General features: G+C 42.3%; 1 protein-coding gene across 4 annotated transcripts in view; it reads right to left on the reverse strand.

Annotated features, from left to right (window-relative positions):
• LOC140471186 (polypeptide N-acetylgalactosaminyltransferase 6-like) overlaps positions 1–17,096 on the reverse strand; it is an 85,565-nt gene that overhangs the window by 14,933 nt on the left and 53,536 nt on the right. For all 4 annotated transcript variants that reach the window (XM_072567077.1, XM_072567076.1, XM_072567075.1 and 1 more), the window contains 4 exons: positions 16,848–16,965; positions 12,629–12,829; positions 10,482–10,613; positions 6,403–6,504 (listed from right to left, as the gene is read on the reverse strand). In XM_072567077.1, coding sequence (XP_072423178.1) covers positions 6,403–6,504; positions 10,482–10,613; positions 12,629–12,829; positions 16,848–16,965 — 553 coding nt within the window. The remainder of the gene's footprint in view (positions 1–6,402; positions 6,505–10,481; positions 10,614–12,628; positions 12,830–16,847; positions 16,966–17,096) is intronic.

The raw sequence follows: 17,096 nt of genomic DNA on the forward strand, positions 1-17,096 counted from the left end.
TTTTCCTATTTAACCTATTTTTTAAAAATCAACCTATTCAGAGATGTTCTTGCACATGTCTGGAGCAGGTGGGACGTGAACCTGGGCCCCCTAGGCCAGAGGTAAGGGCAATACCACTGTGCTAGAAGAGCAATCGTGCCTCAGCCCTTTGTTTTTAATTCATTCAAATTTATCCTAATTTTCTAATCAACCTATTCAAAGATGTTATTACATACCTCTGGAGCAGGTGGCACTTGAACACGGGTCTCCTGGTCCAGGGTAGGGACATAAACACTGCTCCACAAGACGGCCCCAGGGGAAACCATTTATATATATTTCCCCCTAACCACCTGAGGGGAAACTTTGTTTTATTAACCTATTTTTCTAATCATCCTGATCAGAGATGTAAATACACACCTTTGCAGCAGGTGGGACATGAACCCGGGCCTTCTGGTGCAGGAGTAGGGACACTACCATTGCACCACAAGAGGGCCCAGCAGTAATGCTTATGTCTTTCCCAAATCACCTATGTCTGTGTATATTTTTTTTAAAAGCAGTGACACAAAAACACACCATTATGTGTATACTTTGTTTATTTTTTCACCACTGGGAAAATACCCATGTGGCCAATTGAACATTTACAAGCAAAGCCTGTTAGCAGCAATTCGGTCATTAAAATGTGAAGTGGGTTAGGGAGGGAAGAAGGGGACTAAATCAAAATGGAGTCAAAGGGGGAAATAAAACAGTCCATCCCCTGCGGTGCCCACCTCTTCCTGAAGGCATCGTTGTTGGACACTGGGTGCTCCTTCTCAAATGCCTGCGAGAAGTGCACCCAACTCCAGCTCCTCACAGACTGCGTTAGAGAGCTGGAGCTGATTGAACTTCAGATCATTCGGGAGGCTGACGGGGTGATAGAGAGGAGTTATAGGGAGGTAGTCACACTTAAGTTACAGGATAAATGTAGCTGGATGGCAGTCAGGAGAGGGAAAGGGAATAGGCAGACCGTGCAAGGAGCCCCTGTGGCAGGGGAACACCTACTGGGGAAAACCACAGCGGCCAGGTCTCTGGCACTGAGCCTGGCTCTGTGGCTCAGAAGGGAAGAGGGGAGAATAGGAGAGTGAAAGTGATAGGAGATTCAATGGTTACAGGAACGGACAGGAGATTCTATGATCGTGAGCGAGACTCCCAGATGATGTGTTGCCTCCCGGGTGCCAGGATTGAGTCAGTCTCTGATTGAGTCTACAGATTCTTAAGGGGGAGGGAGAGCAGTCAGAAGCCATGGTAGACATCGGTACCAACAACATAGGTAGGTAAAGGGAGGAGGACCTGAAAAGAGAATATAGGGGTTGGAAGCTAGAAGGCAGAGTAGTAATCTCAGGATTGTTACCAGTGCCATGTGTGAGTGAGGCTAGGAATAGAGAGCGATTGCAGACGAACACGTGGCTGCAGGGCTGGTGGAGGATGGAGGGCTTCAGATATGTGGATCATCGGGATACCTTCTGGGGAAAAGGTGGGAGCTGTACAAGGAGCACTGGTTGCCCCTGAACTGGAGGAGCACCAATATGGTGGGTGGGAGGTTTGCTAGAGCTCTTCGGGAGGATTTCAACTAGTTTGGCGGGAGGGGGTGGGAACCTGAGCTACGGATCAGATGATGGAGTAGGTAGTGACTAGCCAGATACAGCGTGCAGAGAGTCTGCAAGGAGGGATAGGCTCTTGATAGGGCTAAGGTGCAGTCAGTGTGATGGGTTGAAGTGTGTCTATTTTAATGCAAGAAGTATCAGGAATAAGGGGGACAATCTCAGAGCATGGATCAGTACTTGGAACTATGATGTTGTAGTCATTAGAGGGGCTTGGATATCACAGGGGCAGGAATGATTGTTGGATGTATCAGTTTAGATGTTTCAAAAGGAATGGGAGTGGGGGGGTAAAATAGGTGGGGGAATGGCATTGCTAATCAGGGATAGTATCACAGCTGCAGAAAGGGACGTCATCGAGGAGAGTTTGTCTACAGAGTTAGTATGTGTGGAAATCATAAACAGGAAAGGGGCAATCACTTTGTTGGGGGTTTTCTGTAGACCCCCCAGTAGCAACAGAGACATGGAGGAGCAGATTGGGAGGTAGAATTTGGAAATGTGTAGAAGTAACAGGGTTGTTGTCATGGGTGACTTTAACTTCCCCAATATTGATTGGAACCTACTTAGTTCAAATAGTTTGGATGAAGCATTTTTTGGCAGGTGTGTCCAAGAAGGGTTTTTGATGCAATATGTAGATAGGCTGACTAGAGGGGAGGCCATATTTGATTTGATGCTCGGCAACAAACTAGGTCAGGTGTCAGATCTCTTGGTGGGAGAGCATTTAGGTGATAGTGATCATAACTTCATGACCTTTACTATACTCATGGAGAGGGATAGGAGCAGATGGTATGGGAAAGTATTTAATTGGGGGAGGTAGGGAAATTATAATTACAATGCTATTAGACAGGAACTGGGGCACCTAAATTAGAAACAGATGTTCTCAGGGAAATGCACGACAGATTTGTGAAGGTTGTTTAGGAAGCATCTGCTGATAGGTTTGTCCTACTGAGGCAAGGGAGGGTTGGTAGGTTGAAAGAACCGTGGGTGACAAGGGATGTGGAACATCTAGTCAAGAGGAAGAAGGAAGCTTACTAAAGATTAAGGCGACAAGGATCAGACAGGGGTCTAGAGGATTACAAGGTGGCCAGGAAGGAACTGAAGAACAGACTTAGGAAAGCTAGAAGAGGGCATGAGAAAGCTTTAGCGGGTAGGATTGAGGAAAACCTTCAGACATTTATGTGAGGAACAAGAGGATGGCCAGAGTGAGGGTAGGGACAATCAGGGATAGTGGAGGGAACTTGTGCCTAGAGTCAGAGGAGGTACGGGAGGTCCCAAATGAATACTTTGCTTCAGTATTCACTACTGAGAGGGACCTTGACGTTTCTGAGGACAGCATGAAACAGACTGATTTGCTCGAACAGGTTGATGTTAGGAAGGAGGAGGTGTTGAAAATTTTGAAAAATGTAAGGATAGATAAATACCCTGGGCCAGACAGGATATACCCTAGGTTACTACAGGAAGCGAGGGAAGAGATCCCTGTGCCTTTGACGATGATCTTTGTGTCCTCACTGTCCACTGGAGTAGTGCCAGATGATTAGAGTGTGGCAAATATTATTCTCTTGTTCAAAAAAGGAAATAGGGATAATCATGGGAATTACATGCCAGTCAATATTATGTCAGTAGTGAGCAAAGTATTGGAGAGGATTCTGAAATACAGGATTTATGATTACTTGGAAAACTATAGTTTGAGTAGAGACAGTCAGCATGGCTTTGAGACGGGCAGGTCATATCTCTCAAATCTTACTGAATTCTTTGAGGATGTGACAAAACACATTGATGAAGGTAAAGCAGTGGATGTCATGTATATGGATTTTAGCAAGGCTTTTGACAAGGTTCCCCATGATAGACTCATTCAGAAAGTAAGGGGCATGGGATACAGGGAAATTTGTCTTTCTGGATACAGAATTGACTGGCCCATAGAAGACAGAGGGTGATGGTAGATGGAAAGTATTCAGCCTGGAGCTCGGTGACCAATGGTGTTCCACAGGGATTGCTTCTGAGACCTCTGCGTTTAGTGATTTTTATAAATGACTTGGATGAGGAAGTGGAAGGGTGGGTTTGCTGATGACACGAAGATTGATGGAGTGGTGGATAGTGTGGAGGGCTGTTGTAGGTTGGAACGGGACATTGACAGGATGCAGAACTGGGCAGATGAGTGGCAAATGGTGTTCAACCCAGAAAAAGTGTGAAGTCATTCACCTTGGAAGGTTGAATTTGAATGCAGAATTCAGGGATGCAGAATTCTTGGCCGTGTGGAGGAACAGAGGAATCTTGGGGTTCATGTCTATAGATCCCTCAAAGTTGCCACCCAAGTTGATAGGGTTGTTAGGAAGGTGTGTGGTGTGTTGGCTTTCATTAGCAGGTGGATTGAGTTTAAGAGCCATGAGGATGTGCTGCAACATTATAGAGCCCTGGTTAGACCACACTTGGAATATGGTGTTCTGTTCTGGTCACTTCATTATAGATAGGATGTGGAAGCTTTAGAGAGGGCAAAGGACATTTACCAGGATGCTGCCTGGATTGGAGGGCATATCTTATGAGGTAAGGTTGAGGGAGCTAGGGCTTTTCTCATTGGAGTGAAGGAGGATGAGAGGTGACTTAAGAGAGGTGTCCAAGATGATGAGAGGCATAGATAGAATGGATAGCCAGAGACTTTTTCCCAGGGCGGAAATGGCTATCACAAGGGGCACAATTTTAACGTAATTGGAGGAAGGTTTAGGGGAGATGTCAGAGGTGGGTTCTTTACAAAAGGAGTGGTGAGTGTGTGGAATGCACTGCCAGCAGTGGTAGTAGAATCAGATACATTAGGAACATTTAAGCGACTCTTGGATAGGCACATGGATGATAGTACAACGAAGGGTCTGTAGGTTAGTCTGAGCTTAGAGTCGGATAAAAGGCTGGCACAACATAGAGGGCCAAAAGAACAGTATAGCACAGTACAGGCCTCTGTTCTATGACACCCAGGCTCAAACATAACCGCGGAAGAGGGGCAGGCTATCAGCAGAGACAGCTCCCTCCACAGCCCGCTGCCTGGACCTGTTCATAGCCAGCCTGGCCAGGCCCAGGAACAGACCCAAACAGAGGAGCTCTGATCTGACCACACCCCTCTGCACCAGGTGCCCATGGGAGTGTGGGGCTGAAGTGCAACCAAGAGCACAATGAAAGGTTTTTCAAATAACTAAAAAGGGAGTGCAGCCATCCACAATCAATATATACATGGTCCACGGACTCCACAGCACCCAACTGCAGTCTGTGAACCATCACAATCTGCAGTTATTAGAGACTGCTATGTGGAACACCCTCCACCCTAGATCCCAGAGGGAAAGAGGAAGGACTCCCGAGGAGAGAGCTGTCCACTGGGAATCCCCATTACCTGGCAGCTAGTAAGCATGCCATGGCGGGTCCGAGTGGCAGACGTAAGAGTTGAGATAGATGTTGTGCAGCAGCAGCAGCATATGCTGTTTTGTCTCCTTGAAACAACACACAACACATACTAAGGAGGTGGCGCAGGTCTCTGAGGGAGGTTCAGGACCTTGGGGCCTTTGTGAAATTCCATCTGAGCAGAGGTACGTGCAGATGGGATTCCACTGCACACACCTGAGCATCCTCCAACTGGTGCACAATGTCGCGTCTGAGCGCAACAGTTTTAAGGCATTGGATGGCAGTGGTTGATAGCTGACGATAACTGCTACTCCTGATGGAAGGTAGGCCCGACGTGAATCGACCACGTCCCAGACAGTGATCAGGTCCTGGTAAAAGACAGGCGCCATCCAGAGGGCGATCTGCAAACCCTCAGGTGATAAACAGGAGCTGCGTGTCATAATTGAAGTTACACACCTTGCAGAAAATAATAAGTCACCAGGGCACACCACCCAAGAGGAGGCTCAATGTAAAAGGTATCACTGGAAGGCCTGAAGGCGGAAAGTCACCATCTGGGTGTGACACACACCAGCGACTGACTACGCTCCTCAATAGGGAGACTGAAAACCTGTGCCAACCCAGTGCATCTTTTTGTTCCAGAAGAAATGAACCAGGAGGAGTGGTCAAAGGGACCAGCCGGTACCACAGCATGGCGGCCACCAGCTGGTTTATGACCAGCACTTAACTCTTGTAAGACAGCACTTGGAGTGGTCCTGCCCAGCTCCTACCAATTCACTGGCCAGGATTCCTCAGCCAGACTAAGGTAGACTTGCAGATAGAGGAGATGGGTGGTATTCCAGCTGAACCCCTGTCACTCCTCTGGCAAGGAATCCGCCACCACAGACCAACCAAGAGACTGGAACATTTGGCCCAGTTGATGGAAGACATGGCCGAATACACCATCTGGCATTTGCACATCCTCCCAGGTCAGCTGGGTTGGTGAACATGAGGAGCATGCTGTCTATATACCCTGAAAGAACCACTGCAGAGCCAACCCCTACAGGCTCAGAGAGGCTCCACACACAGGGAAAAAGTCTACCCTAGCAGGTACAATACCTTTTCTGTTTTGTGTTTACACCCGTTTTTCGAATCAACTTGTTCAGAGAGATGTTATTACACACCTCTAGAGCAGGTGAGTCTTGAACCCGAGCCTCTCAGTCCAGTGGTAGGAACACCACCACTGCACCACAAGGTGGCCTCCTAGGTAGTTAAGAGGCAGACATCTGTAAGGCTACATCACGTGAATAAAGCTACTATTCGGAAAATAATTGTCTTGTTTTGTACTTCACCATCTGACTCAAAACAATTTAGCACACAGATGAGTGGTTGATAAACACAGCTGGCATATTCAAATGACCATTCTTAGTACCTGGTTGCCTCCCATTCCATGGCATGGATACATTATCAGAGGTTTCCCACCATGATTGTTTTCCCCAACGTCCAGGCAGCTTCCTGTTCCCTGGTTTTTAATCTGTAAAATAACATGTAGCCGATGAAAAGTTCAGTTATTTTAGTGGCCTGCAACAATCAAATTGCAAAATTGTTGAATGGGAAGAAATATGCAGTGAAAAATGATTAAGAATGCACTAACCACCTTTGTAACAAAATAAAATCTGCACTGCCTGGAAGCTGGGTTCAAATCAGCCCTTATTGATAGGATGAAGGATCTAATGGTATGTCAAACACTCTGCCTGAGACTGTAAGAAACTACAGCCCAGTCCATCATGCAAGCCAACCTTCCATCCATTGACTCCATCTACACTTTTCGCTGCCTCGGGAAGACAGCCAACATCAAAGACCCCCCTCCCACCCCATTATAGTCTCTTCTGACCTTTTCCTTCAGGCAGAAGATACAAAAGCTTAAAATACACACGTACCAACAGGTTCAAGAACAGCTTCTTCCCTGCTGTTATTAGACTGCTGAATGGGCTTCTCAAATTTTAAATTTAATGCTAATCTCACTCTTTATGTGCCTTCTCTGCAGCCCTAACATTGTATTCATCACTCTGTTCTATTACCCTAATGCAGTTTGTATGGTATGATCTGCCTGTACTGCATACAAAACCTTTCACTATGCATTTGACAATAAGAAATCAAATGTGGCATCAATTAGACAGTCTGTAATCCTGTGTTGAAGTAAATTTGGAGCAATTTGAAAATGTAACAATGGGAGAATAGGACTGCACCTATGCCACATTTGGGAATGCAAACAAAACATTCAGTCCCTCAAGCTTGTTCCACCATTCAGTTAGATCATAGCTGACATGGACCTCAACTCCATATACTCATCTTAAGCTCCATTTCCCTCATTACCACTGCCCATCAAAAATCTAACAATTCTCAAATACCCCAATTATCCCAGCAACCACTATCTTCTTGAGGAGAAGAAAATAATTTTAGCATTCCATTACCCTGGTGTTAAAAATAGAAACCTTTGGTGACACAGTAGTAAAAATATAAAGGTAAAGTCACAGGGGACTTGGGTCCCAACTACTGACGATCTCTATATTAATAGCTTGGATGCAGGGGTAGAAAGTACTAAAGTGCTTTCTCATTAGAGAGAGGGGACTGGTGGTGGTTTAACTGAAGGGTTACTACACCTTCAGCAAGGGGAGAGGTTGAGAAGGACAGTCCTTCATGGTAACCTCAGCCAGTGCAGTTATGGGGCATAGTGAGCTCCATTGGCTTGATGCCTGGTTTGCAATGCAGAATGACACCATCAGTGTGGGTTTGATTCCCGCACCAGCTGAGGTTACCATGAAGGACACTCCTTTTCAATGTTGCTGCTCACCGGAGGTGTGGTGACCCTCAGGATAAACCATCACCAGTCATCTCTTTCTCTGATATAGAAGTATACTAACTGCAACATCTGATCTGGATTTTATATGCTACTATCGTTATCACAATCATTTCTAACCTTGAATCTCAAGCTCGTTAATTGAAAGTACATTTCTATAGCATTCATTACATAGAGAGAGGCACTTAAATGTTTTATAAGGCAGCTGTTAGCAAAATAGGCATGAAGGAGGAGGCAGAAAGTAATAAAGGGGTAAACAAATGGAATGTGTGGAATGCTCTGCCCCAGAGGGCAGTGGAGGCCCAGTCTCTGGATTCTTTTAAGAAAGAATTGGATAGAGCTCTTAAAGATAGTGGAGTCAAGGGGTATGGAGATAAGGCTGGAACAGGATACTGATTAGGAATGATCAGCCATGATCATATTGAATGGCGGTGCAGGCTCGAAGGGCAGAATGGCCTACTCCTGCATCTATTGTCTATTGTCTAAATGAAATATTGGGGGAAACTTCAGAACACTGGCAAAGAGGGCTGCTAAAGGAAGAAATTCAAAAAGGATGGAGTTTGAACAATCACAACATTTATAATCATTTATAGTGAACGCTAATTTATTAAGGAGTCCAAACAAATTAAAATAAATGCAACTATAAATAATTTATTATAGTTAAAAGGGGTTGAAGAGGAAAACACCCACCAGTAATTATAGACACACATGCTTCTCCCAAGATATTTATTCCACAGATTTTAAAAGTAGTGTAGGGGAAATTATTATTGGGTTCAGAAAATGACAATTTGAGAAGTGTACAGAACAGATTAGGTAACCCTCCAATTTGTAGTCTCTCAAATTTGACCCTTTTGATGCTGGAGAACTTCAGAATGTGTAGGGATTAGGAACATTGTTAAAATTTGAATGGAATTTTAACATTGCTATGGGTTACGTGTGCATATGAGTGCTTATTGCAGAGATAGGTCTTCAGACACTGCTAGCTGAAATGAATTAATATCTCTGCTAAAGGAGAGAGAGGAATTTTAAGCGATGTAGTAAAGCATCCGTGTAATAGTGCCCTGTGGCATAATTTCAACAGAGCATATGTTCCCAAAGCAGGAAAGGGACACTGCAATGTGTAGTTGGACCTGTGAAGTGGGTCATCGTCTTGTTGGCAAGCTGTAACGAGTGGGGTGTCACAGGGTTTGGACCTCTGGGCCCAACTACTGACAATCTCGGTCTTAATAACTTGGAAGCAGGGACAGAAAGTACTATCGCTAAATTTGTGGATAACACTAAATAAGGGTGGGAAAGGAAGTTGCAATGAAGAAAGAAACTTGGAAATGAATATGGATATTTTAATTGCATGGGTCATAATTTGGCAGAGGGTGTTTAATGTGGATATGTGAAAAATTATCCATTATGATCAGAAGAATAAAAAGGCAAGTTATCTAAATGGAGAGAAACATCAAAATACTTCCATGCAGAGGGACCTGGGTGTCCTTGTGCATGAATCACTGAAAGCTAGTCTGCAGGTACAGCAGGTAGAGGAGGGCAAATGGAATTTTGGCATTTATTGCTAAAGGAATGGAGTATAAAAGTAGGGAAGTCTTGTTACAACCGTACGGTTGTATTGTCGAGACTGCATCTGGAGTACTGTGTACAGCTTTGGTCCCTTTGCTGGAGAAAGGATATAATTGAATTAGAGGTGGTAGAGAGAAGGTTCACTAGATTAATTTCAGAGATGAAAGACATATCTTACGAGGAGAGACTGAGCAGCTTAGGCCTGTACTCGCTGGAGTTAAGAATAAGAGGAGAATAAATTGAAGTAAAGACGACACTAAAGGGGATTGACCAAGCAGGTATAAAGTGGATGTTTTCCCTTGTGGGCCAACCTAAAATGAGAGGTTGTAGTTCATGAGAGGGATAGCAAATTTAAAACAGAGATGATGAGGAGAGATTACATCTCTCAAAGGAGTTATGAATCTGTGGAATTCACTCCCCAGAGTGCAGTGAACGCTCGGACACTGAATAAATTTGAGGATGGAATAGAGAGATTATTTAAAGGGTTATGGGCAGGAAAGTGCAGTCGAGGCAGAGATAAGATCAACCATGATCTTACTGAATGGTGGAGCAGGTTTCAAGGGCTGAATTGCCTACTCCTGTTACCAGTTCTTATCTTCTAATGTCACACTATTCATGGGAGAGAAAAAGAATACCTTGAGGATAGAAGGCAGACATGACATCTGTTGCATATTTTACATTATTCTGAAGCAATTTTGGCTTCACTATGTAATGTAGGCTATATACCATGATTGAACCTAGATGAGTAGCAGTTTGGATTCACCTTTCTGTTGTGAAGCTAACTGAAGGAGGTTTTATCTATGTCACAAACTCCAAGACATTTTACATATAATTGCAACTGGAACAAAGCAAGGACAATCTCCTGGGTCACCATAAGCTTTTCAATGTTAGTGAACAGTCTTCTGTTTTCTTAGTCTCACATCAATTCTGCACAAACAAGTGTGGTGCTCCCCCTCGTGGTGGCATTGGCTATTAACATTTTGCAAAGTGAATTTCAAAACAGGTTAGAAAGCATCACTGAGCTTCAAGTCAATTTTGCTTTAAACAGTCAAAAACATGTTATTTAAATGCAGAATTTTACTTACTGCCCCATAACGCACTGGAGAGAAATCAGGTATAAAGATTTCAGGATACACGTTTTGCAGGTACCAGGTAAAGTTCTTGCATTTTAAATGCTCCTTCAATTGAAACCTTTCTGAAAGATCTCCATAACTTTTCTAAAACAAAAGCCAGAGCAACAGATTGTTACTACTGAGGCTGGAAGAGAGCACCATTGGTCTAGCTCCACTACTCCGCAAGCCATGATGTAAAGTTACTTCTTTCAATCATCTAGATGACGAGGTGCGTCAGATAACAAGATCTACTATCAGGTTTCTCACTAAATATGTGATTATCAAACCAAAACTTATTCAATAAAACTAAAATACTTTGTTAATGTACAATCAGTAATATAAAAGTATTAATGCTCATCCCTCTAAATATCCACACAATATATATTTAAACACTCTCTTAAGGAAAATAGGAAAGAAAACAAGGAGGAAAGAAAGCTCTTTTACTTTCTGAAAATGAAAGTCATTTTGGCCAATGGGTTATTTTTGAAGGCAAAAGGATAAAGCATAGAATGTTCTGAGACTTGTCCATAGCAGGCTTTCCTCCAACTCAACCACATAAAACAAGATCCTATTCAACCACTCACTGTTCCAAACAACCCAAGCTGGCGTCTACAAGAAAGCAGTTATCACCCATCATATGATATACAGGAAGCCTTGTTTAAAAAAAAAGACTTTCGATGTCCAGTGAATTTTAAATAACCTGTTTCAAAGAAGCCACTCCAGGTATGTCCACAAAACCTGGGGGGGGGGGGGAATCCTTTTTCTAAAATCCTTCAAAACCTTAATGCTCCAAACAATACTAAATATAAAACACCCTCATGACAGAATAGGTACCAAATCTAGCACATATATTGAAGTGAGCCAGCAATTGATTTAGCTGCATTTGAGAGTAGGCAAAACACATAATTTAAAATTAACTTAAAAGGAAATTTCCCAGGAGTTGCAAGGTTATTGGCAGTTGAACTTATTTTCCTCTGGAAGGTGGGTTTTGTTGGCTTGTTTTGAGGTGGTTTGTTTGGTGAAGAGAAAAAAGGAACAAAAATATATTTCACACATTTAAATCAGGACTGTGCTCAGCCATTTTCTGAGAGATGCCATGCTTCATCAAGAAAAAGAAAATTGTGTGTTGAGATTCCAACTGGATTTTTATTTTACCCACTTTACACTATATTTTGGTCATAATACTCTCTTGCTAAATTCTACTCCCACATAGTGGTTACCTTGGTGTATTACATGGAATGTATGCCATTATCATTGTGTACTGGAAGTGCGTCAAGTCAGATTGTCTGTCATGGCAAGAAATGATAAGATAGTTGATCAGTCTAACAGATAAAGGGTGGTGGAGGCGAAGGATGGATGAGAGTGTGTGACAGAACAGAAGAAGATTATAACCATGTAAATGTTATAATTGCATTTGTAATTAAAGATGATTATTTTGATTCTATGATTGTTACATCCTTCTGATCAATTGATGAAAACATCTCTCTTCTAACATCATGTAAGCTCCATCCATCCCCATAGCTGCCCTGCTATTGTATATTTGAACATAATGTTGTATTACATCTTTCAAGTGAACAAAGTCCTCAAACAGTTCAGTCATTTTTTTTCAAAATTCTATGGTCAAAGAAATATTTCTCACTCTGCTTTAATGGTTTTGTTGAATGCACCTGAAATTGGCCCTTATTAAATTAAATTTTCCTCAGGATTTGCTCTGTCAACCTTCAGAAACAGTTGTTTCCTTAGTTACTTTGACTAAAGAACAATAGAATGCATTATGGACTTTCACCTGTTTATGTTAATATAGTGAGCATTTGTTGGACTTTGTACTTTCTTTATTCATAGTAAATATATTACTATAGTTGTCAGTGTTTACCGGTGTCTAATATTCAGAAAAGGTATCTAGTAGTGTAATGCAAGACCATGTCAACTTCAGTAAGTTGCAATTGAGGATGATTAACCCAAGAGATACATAATGAGGATTCGAAGAGAGAAACTGGAACATAGGGAGCATGGTTTTGCTCACAAGAACCCTCCTTAACCAAGCACTTGCATTATTTGGTGGGGAGAAATTAAAATGATTACAATTGATGGTTTAAAAAATTTCCAGTTGTATCACCCACCTCCTGTGCCATCTTTGCTGCTTGCTGATTTCTCCTGTAAAACAGCTCCTTGTAGTGATCCATCCAGACTTCAGCCAGGCGCACTTGGTTGCGGGCAATTACCTGCACACCTTTTGGGAAGCTGTGAGGGCTCTTGGTACGGAACACATGGCCCACCACCGAGCAAGGAATGATTTCCAACTGCCCACCACATTGCCAGACCTAAAACAAAGCAGTCAGACAATATGCCATTAGCCAATGCCAAAAAGCAGTTAAAAAATTAATACAGAATTATCTTTGTTTGGACATATAACCAATTGCCAGTTATTTTGGTTTATCAACCTTTTTCACACGGAATAAAACATGGGACAAAATAATAGATTTTATTTTCCCATTTGAAGAGAAAGACCCTTGGTTCTGGAACTTTTAAATAAAAATTGACCTCATTAAGATTGTAGCCATCTAACATACTGTTTAAATGTATATTTTTGTTTGACATGATTTGGAGGTGCCGGTGTTGGACTGCGATGTACAAAGTTAAAAATCACACAACTCTGAAAGCTAGTGCTTCCGAATAAGCCTATTGGACCATAACCTGGTGTTGTGTGATTTTTAACTTTATTTTTCTTTGAATAGTGGCTGAAGACAGCGTGATCAGAGGGAACAGACTGTGAGGGGTTATGGACTCAGACAGTGTGAATCATCAGTACAGGTACGGAGTTTGTTAATTAGTTGAAAAATGTATCTTCATCTTTTTCATGCTTGCATGCTCAATCAAGTTAGCTTCTCCAAGACTGTTGAGTAGTCTCAATTTAAAATCTATACTATTTCTTCCCACATCTCATACACCAACACTTCATCCAAACATATATGGTTTCACAGAAAGCAGCTTTCTGACTTTGGTGCCTTGATAAAGGAGCCAAATTTAGGATAAATTTCAGTAAATCTGCTCATCTCTTCCTGTGCACCCTGCCAATGCCACCATACAAGCACATGTTAAGCATCCCTAAAAGAGCTTTCCCTACGTTATATTTCTTTACATTCTGTGTCTTCCAACTTGATTGTGTTCCCATGAGAAACTATGCTGTACATTTAAAAAAAAACCTGTCTTCAGTTGTTACACCATTTATAAAATCAGCACAGTTAAGGAAGGCCACTTAATTCATTTTACTCTAATTTAAAGAGAATCCATTTTCTACCACAACCCATTCATTGCACAGTTGAGTGTTTTCTTTTCAAAATGGTAGATAGAAAGAGTTTGCATTTAAATCGTACTTTTCACAATGTTATAGCAAGTTAAACACTAAGTGGATCACTGTTGTAACGTAGGAACCATAGAAGCCAATTTGCAGAGCAAAATGCCCACTGACATCAATGTAATAATTAGTTCAGGGATGAATACTGTCCAGAGCACTGTGGAGAAGTTCTCTCTCTTCTTTGCAAAAGTGCTGTGACATCTTTTCTATCCACTGGAGGGGGAGGTAAGGTCCTGAGGCTAATGTTTCAGCTGAAATACAGCCCTTCATGTTCCAGAATTCCTTAAGTGTTCAGGTATCAGACCCCATACTATTTTACAGAATAGATACTGATCCAGTCCATCAGCCAGTCTCAGTGTCAAAAAGCTGACAAGCAGTAAAACAGTTGAGTTTTAAAAAAAAATCTTTGGAATGAATCACTGTGACGTGCAGGACAGTTCTATTTTGTCACCTTCTGATAGATTTTGCCTTAGCTCCACAAACATCTAACTCTAAGGCATCAGTTTTGTCAATTAACTTGGACATTCCATGTAGGTTTAAGTGAATAGAAGTGCTGCCTTCCAAAATGAATTATTTTTCACAGCCAACTAATAGGGAGCAGTTTTTATATAATGCTTAATTACATTAAAGCATTTCTATATTCACAAGCTTAGAGGAACAACATTTCAAGTGAACAAACCTGGCCCTTCCATTGTCCAAACAAAATTACTGCAAACATGGCTTCATTTCCCTTTACTTGCAATTCCCTCAGCCAAGATCACCTTTACATTACTACATTTGTAATTTTCAATTTTCATTCCAAATGAGACAAGGGTCCAGTTCCACTTCAAAGTATTAATCAATACAGAATTAAACACCTCTTCCTTTAGATACCTCCTCTCTATATCTCATTAAAAAGAGGGGCTTCGTAATTTAGACAACAATTAGATTAGATTACTTACAGTGTGGAAACAGGCCCTTCGGCCCTAAGTCCACACCGCCCTGCCGAAGCGCAACCCACCCATACCCCTACATCTACTCCTTACCTAACACTATGGGCAATTTAGCATGGCCAATTCACCTGACCTGCACATCTTTGGACTGTGGGATGAAACCGGAGCACCTGGAGGAAACCCACGCAGACACGGGGAGAACGTGCAAACTCCACACAGTCTGAGGCGGGAACTGAACCCGGGTTTCTGGCACTGTGAGGCAGCAGTGCTAACCACTGTGCCACCGTGCCGCCCACAATCTGGGAGGGAACACTGATTTATGGTTGCACAATTACCAAACATTCCTGAATCTTCCCAAAAATAAAGCCAGGGCCATTTTTTTGCATGGTTAAATTATATTGCTCATTGAACGTAAATATTGCATTAGATGTGATTGATGGAGGATGTTTCAAGAACAGAATAAACTGATTCAGTGAGGAAACGGCTAGGGTTGCAGTACCAGAGTCCAGCATACCCAACAAATACCCAAATTACTCAGTACCTTTAGCAGAGAAGATCAAAAGCAATTCTCAGAAGTGTCATTTGACAGAACAAAGAGACAAAGAAGAGGAGTGACCAATAGCTTGGTAAGGTAGGTCACTTTAAAAGAGGGCTTCCTAGAGTGTGGAGCTTAAATGGCTGAACACGTGGCCACCAAAGGGGGCACAAATGCGCGAAGGAGGCTATGGAGAATAGGAGGCTGCATATAAAATGACAGCCTTCTGCCGAGCAGCCATCCTGTCTGATCTGCCAGGTTAACAGGAGACTTGCTCTTAAAAATATTAGTAATAATTTCATTTTCCTATGACAGGCATTTACAAAGCACCTTTCACAACCTTCGGACCTGTCAAAATGCTTTACAACCAATTAAGTCATTCTGAAATGTAATCACTGTTGTAATGTAAGAACAAAATAGTCAATTTGCGCACAGCAATATTCCGTAAGCAGCAATGAAATAAATGACCAGATTGGATGACAGATGTCACTTTATTTAGATTTTTGTTGAGGGATAAATGTTGGCTTGGACACAAGGAAATTTGGCTGTTTGTTTTCAAATAATGCTGTGGGATCTTTTATGTCCACCCAAGTGGGTGTACAGTGTCTCAACAAAAAGGTGGCACTTACAGTGTAGCACTCTGTCAGTACTGCACTGGAGTGCCAACCTTTATTATGAGCTCAAGTCCTGAAGTGGCGCTTGAACCAAGAAGCTCATGACTAGGGTATTACTATGGAGTCACAGCTGATGACTGTCAGTTTTTGGCTGCAACAGTAGTATACTCGCCAACTTTAAGGGCACTTAAATGGTCATTGGATAAACATATGGATGATAATGGAATAGTGTAGGTTAGATGGGCTTCAGGTTGCTTTCACAGGTCGGTGAGGGCCTGTACTACGATATGCATTATGACAGACACTGAATTTTTCATTGGCCAGACAGTCATTATTCCAGCAGAGATAACAATGAGGACTTTGCAGAATCCTCATCTTAACAGACTCCAAAGGCATAGCCAGGAAATTCACTCCAGAACCCAAATGCTGAAATGGTACCAGTGAGACTTACTAACGAGGTCAAAAGAACTTCTGTCAGCTGTTTAAAAGTAATATCAAAATTAATGAATAATTATAATTTGCAAGAACAAAGCAAATATTTTAATGTAAAATGTTCCAAACCATTAAACTTAATAAAACAAAAATACTTAGATGTTTTTTTGCCAATGACAAATACTTATGATAAGAGATAGCCATTCTTTATGCGCAGTCCTGGGTTTTGTCCTGTAAGCATCAGAGCCACATTGGATTCTGTTCTCATCAAACATCCACACACTTTCCAGCTGAGCTCACAGGACAGTGATCAACAGCAGGAACAGTGTCTGAGGTGTTTGTTCCCCCACCCACCCCACTATAACAACAGACAGCACCTTCGTACATTAGGCCAAAGGACCTCACTCATACTTAAATCTCAACAGAAACAACCAAGGGGTCAGCATTATAAACATAAGCATTTGCGTTTACCCTGAATGACATTTCCACATTCTCTCCTCCCCATATTTCCATCTGGTTGTCGTATGTTCCAATCAGCTCAAAGTAAGCTTTGGAGATCGCAAAGAGGCCACCGGCAAACGTAGGAGTCCTGAAAATAAACTAAATATCAACTGTATTGGCCGGACAGAAATTGCATAGTTTAATTTTGTGCCGAGTTGAAGCTCACCCACATGATCAGTGAGACATTGTCTCGCTCTCTCTCTCTCTGTCTCGACAGAG

This window comes from Chiloscyllium punctatum, chromosome X (assembly GCF_047496795.1).
Source record: "Chiloscyllium punctatum isolate Juve2018m chromosome X, sChiPun1.3, whole genome shotgun sequence".
Lineage (NCBI taxonomy): Eukaryota > Metazoa > Chordata > Chondrichthyes > Orectolobiformes > Hemiscylliidae > Chiloscyllium > Chiloscyllium punctatum.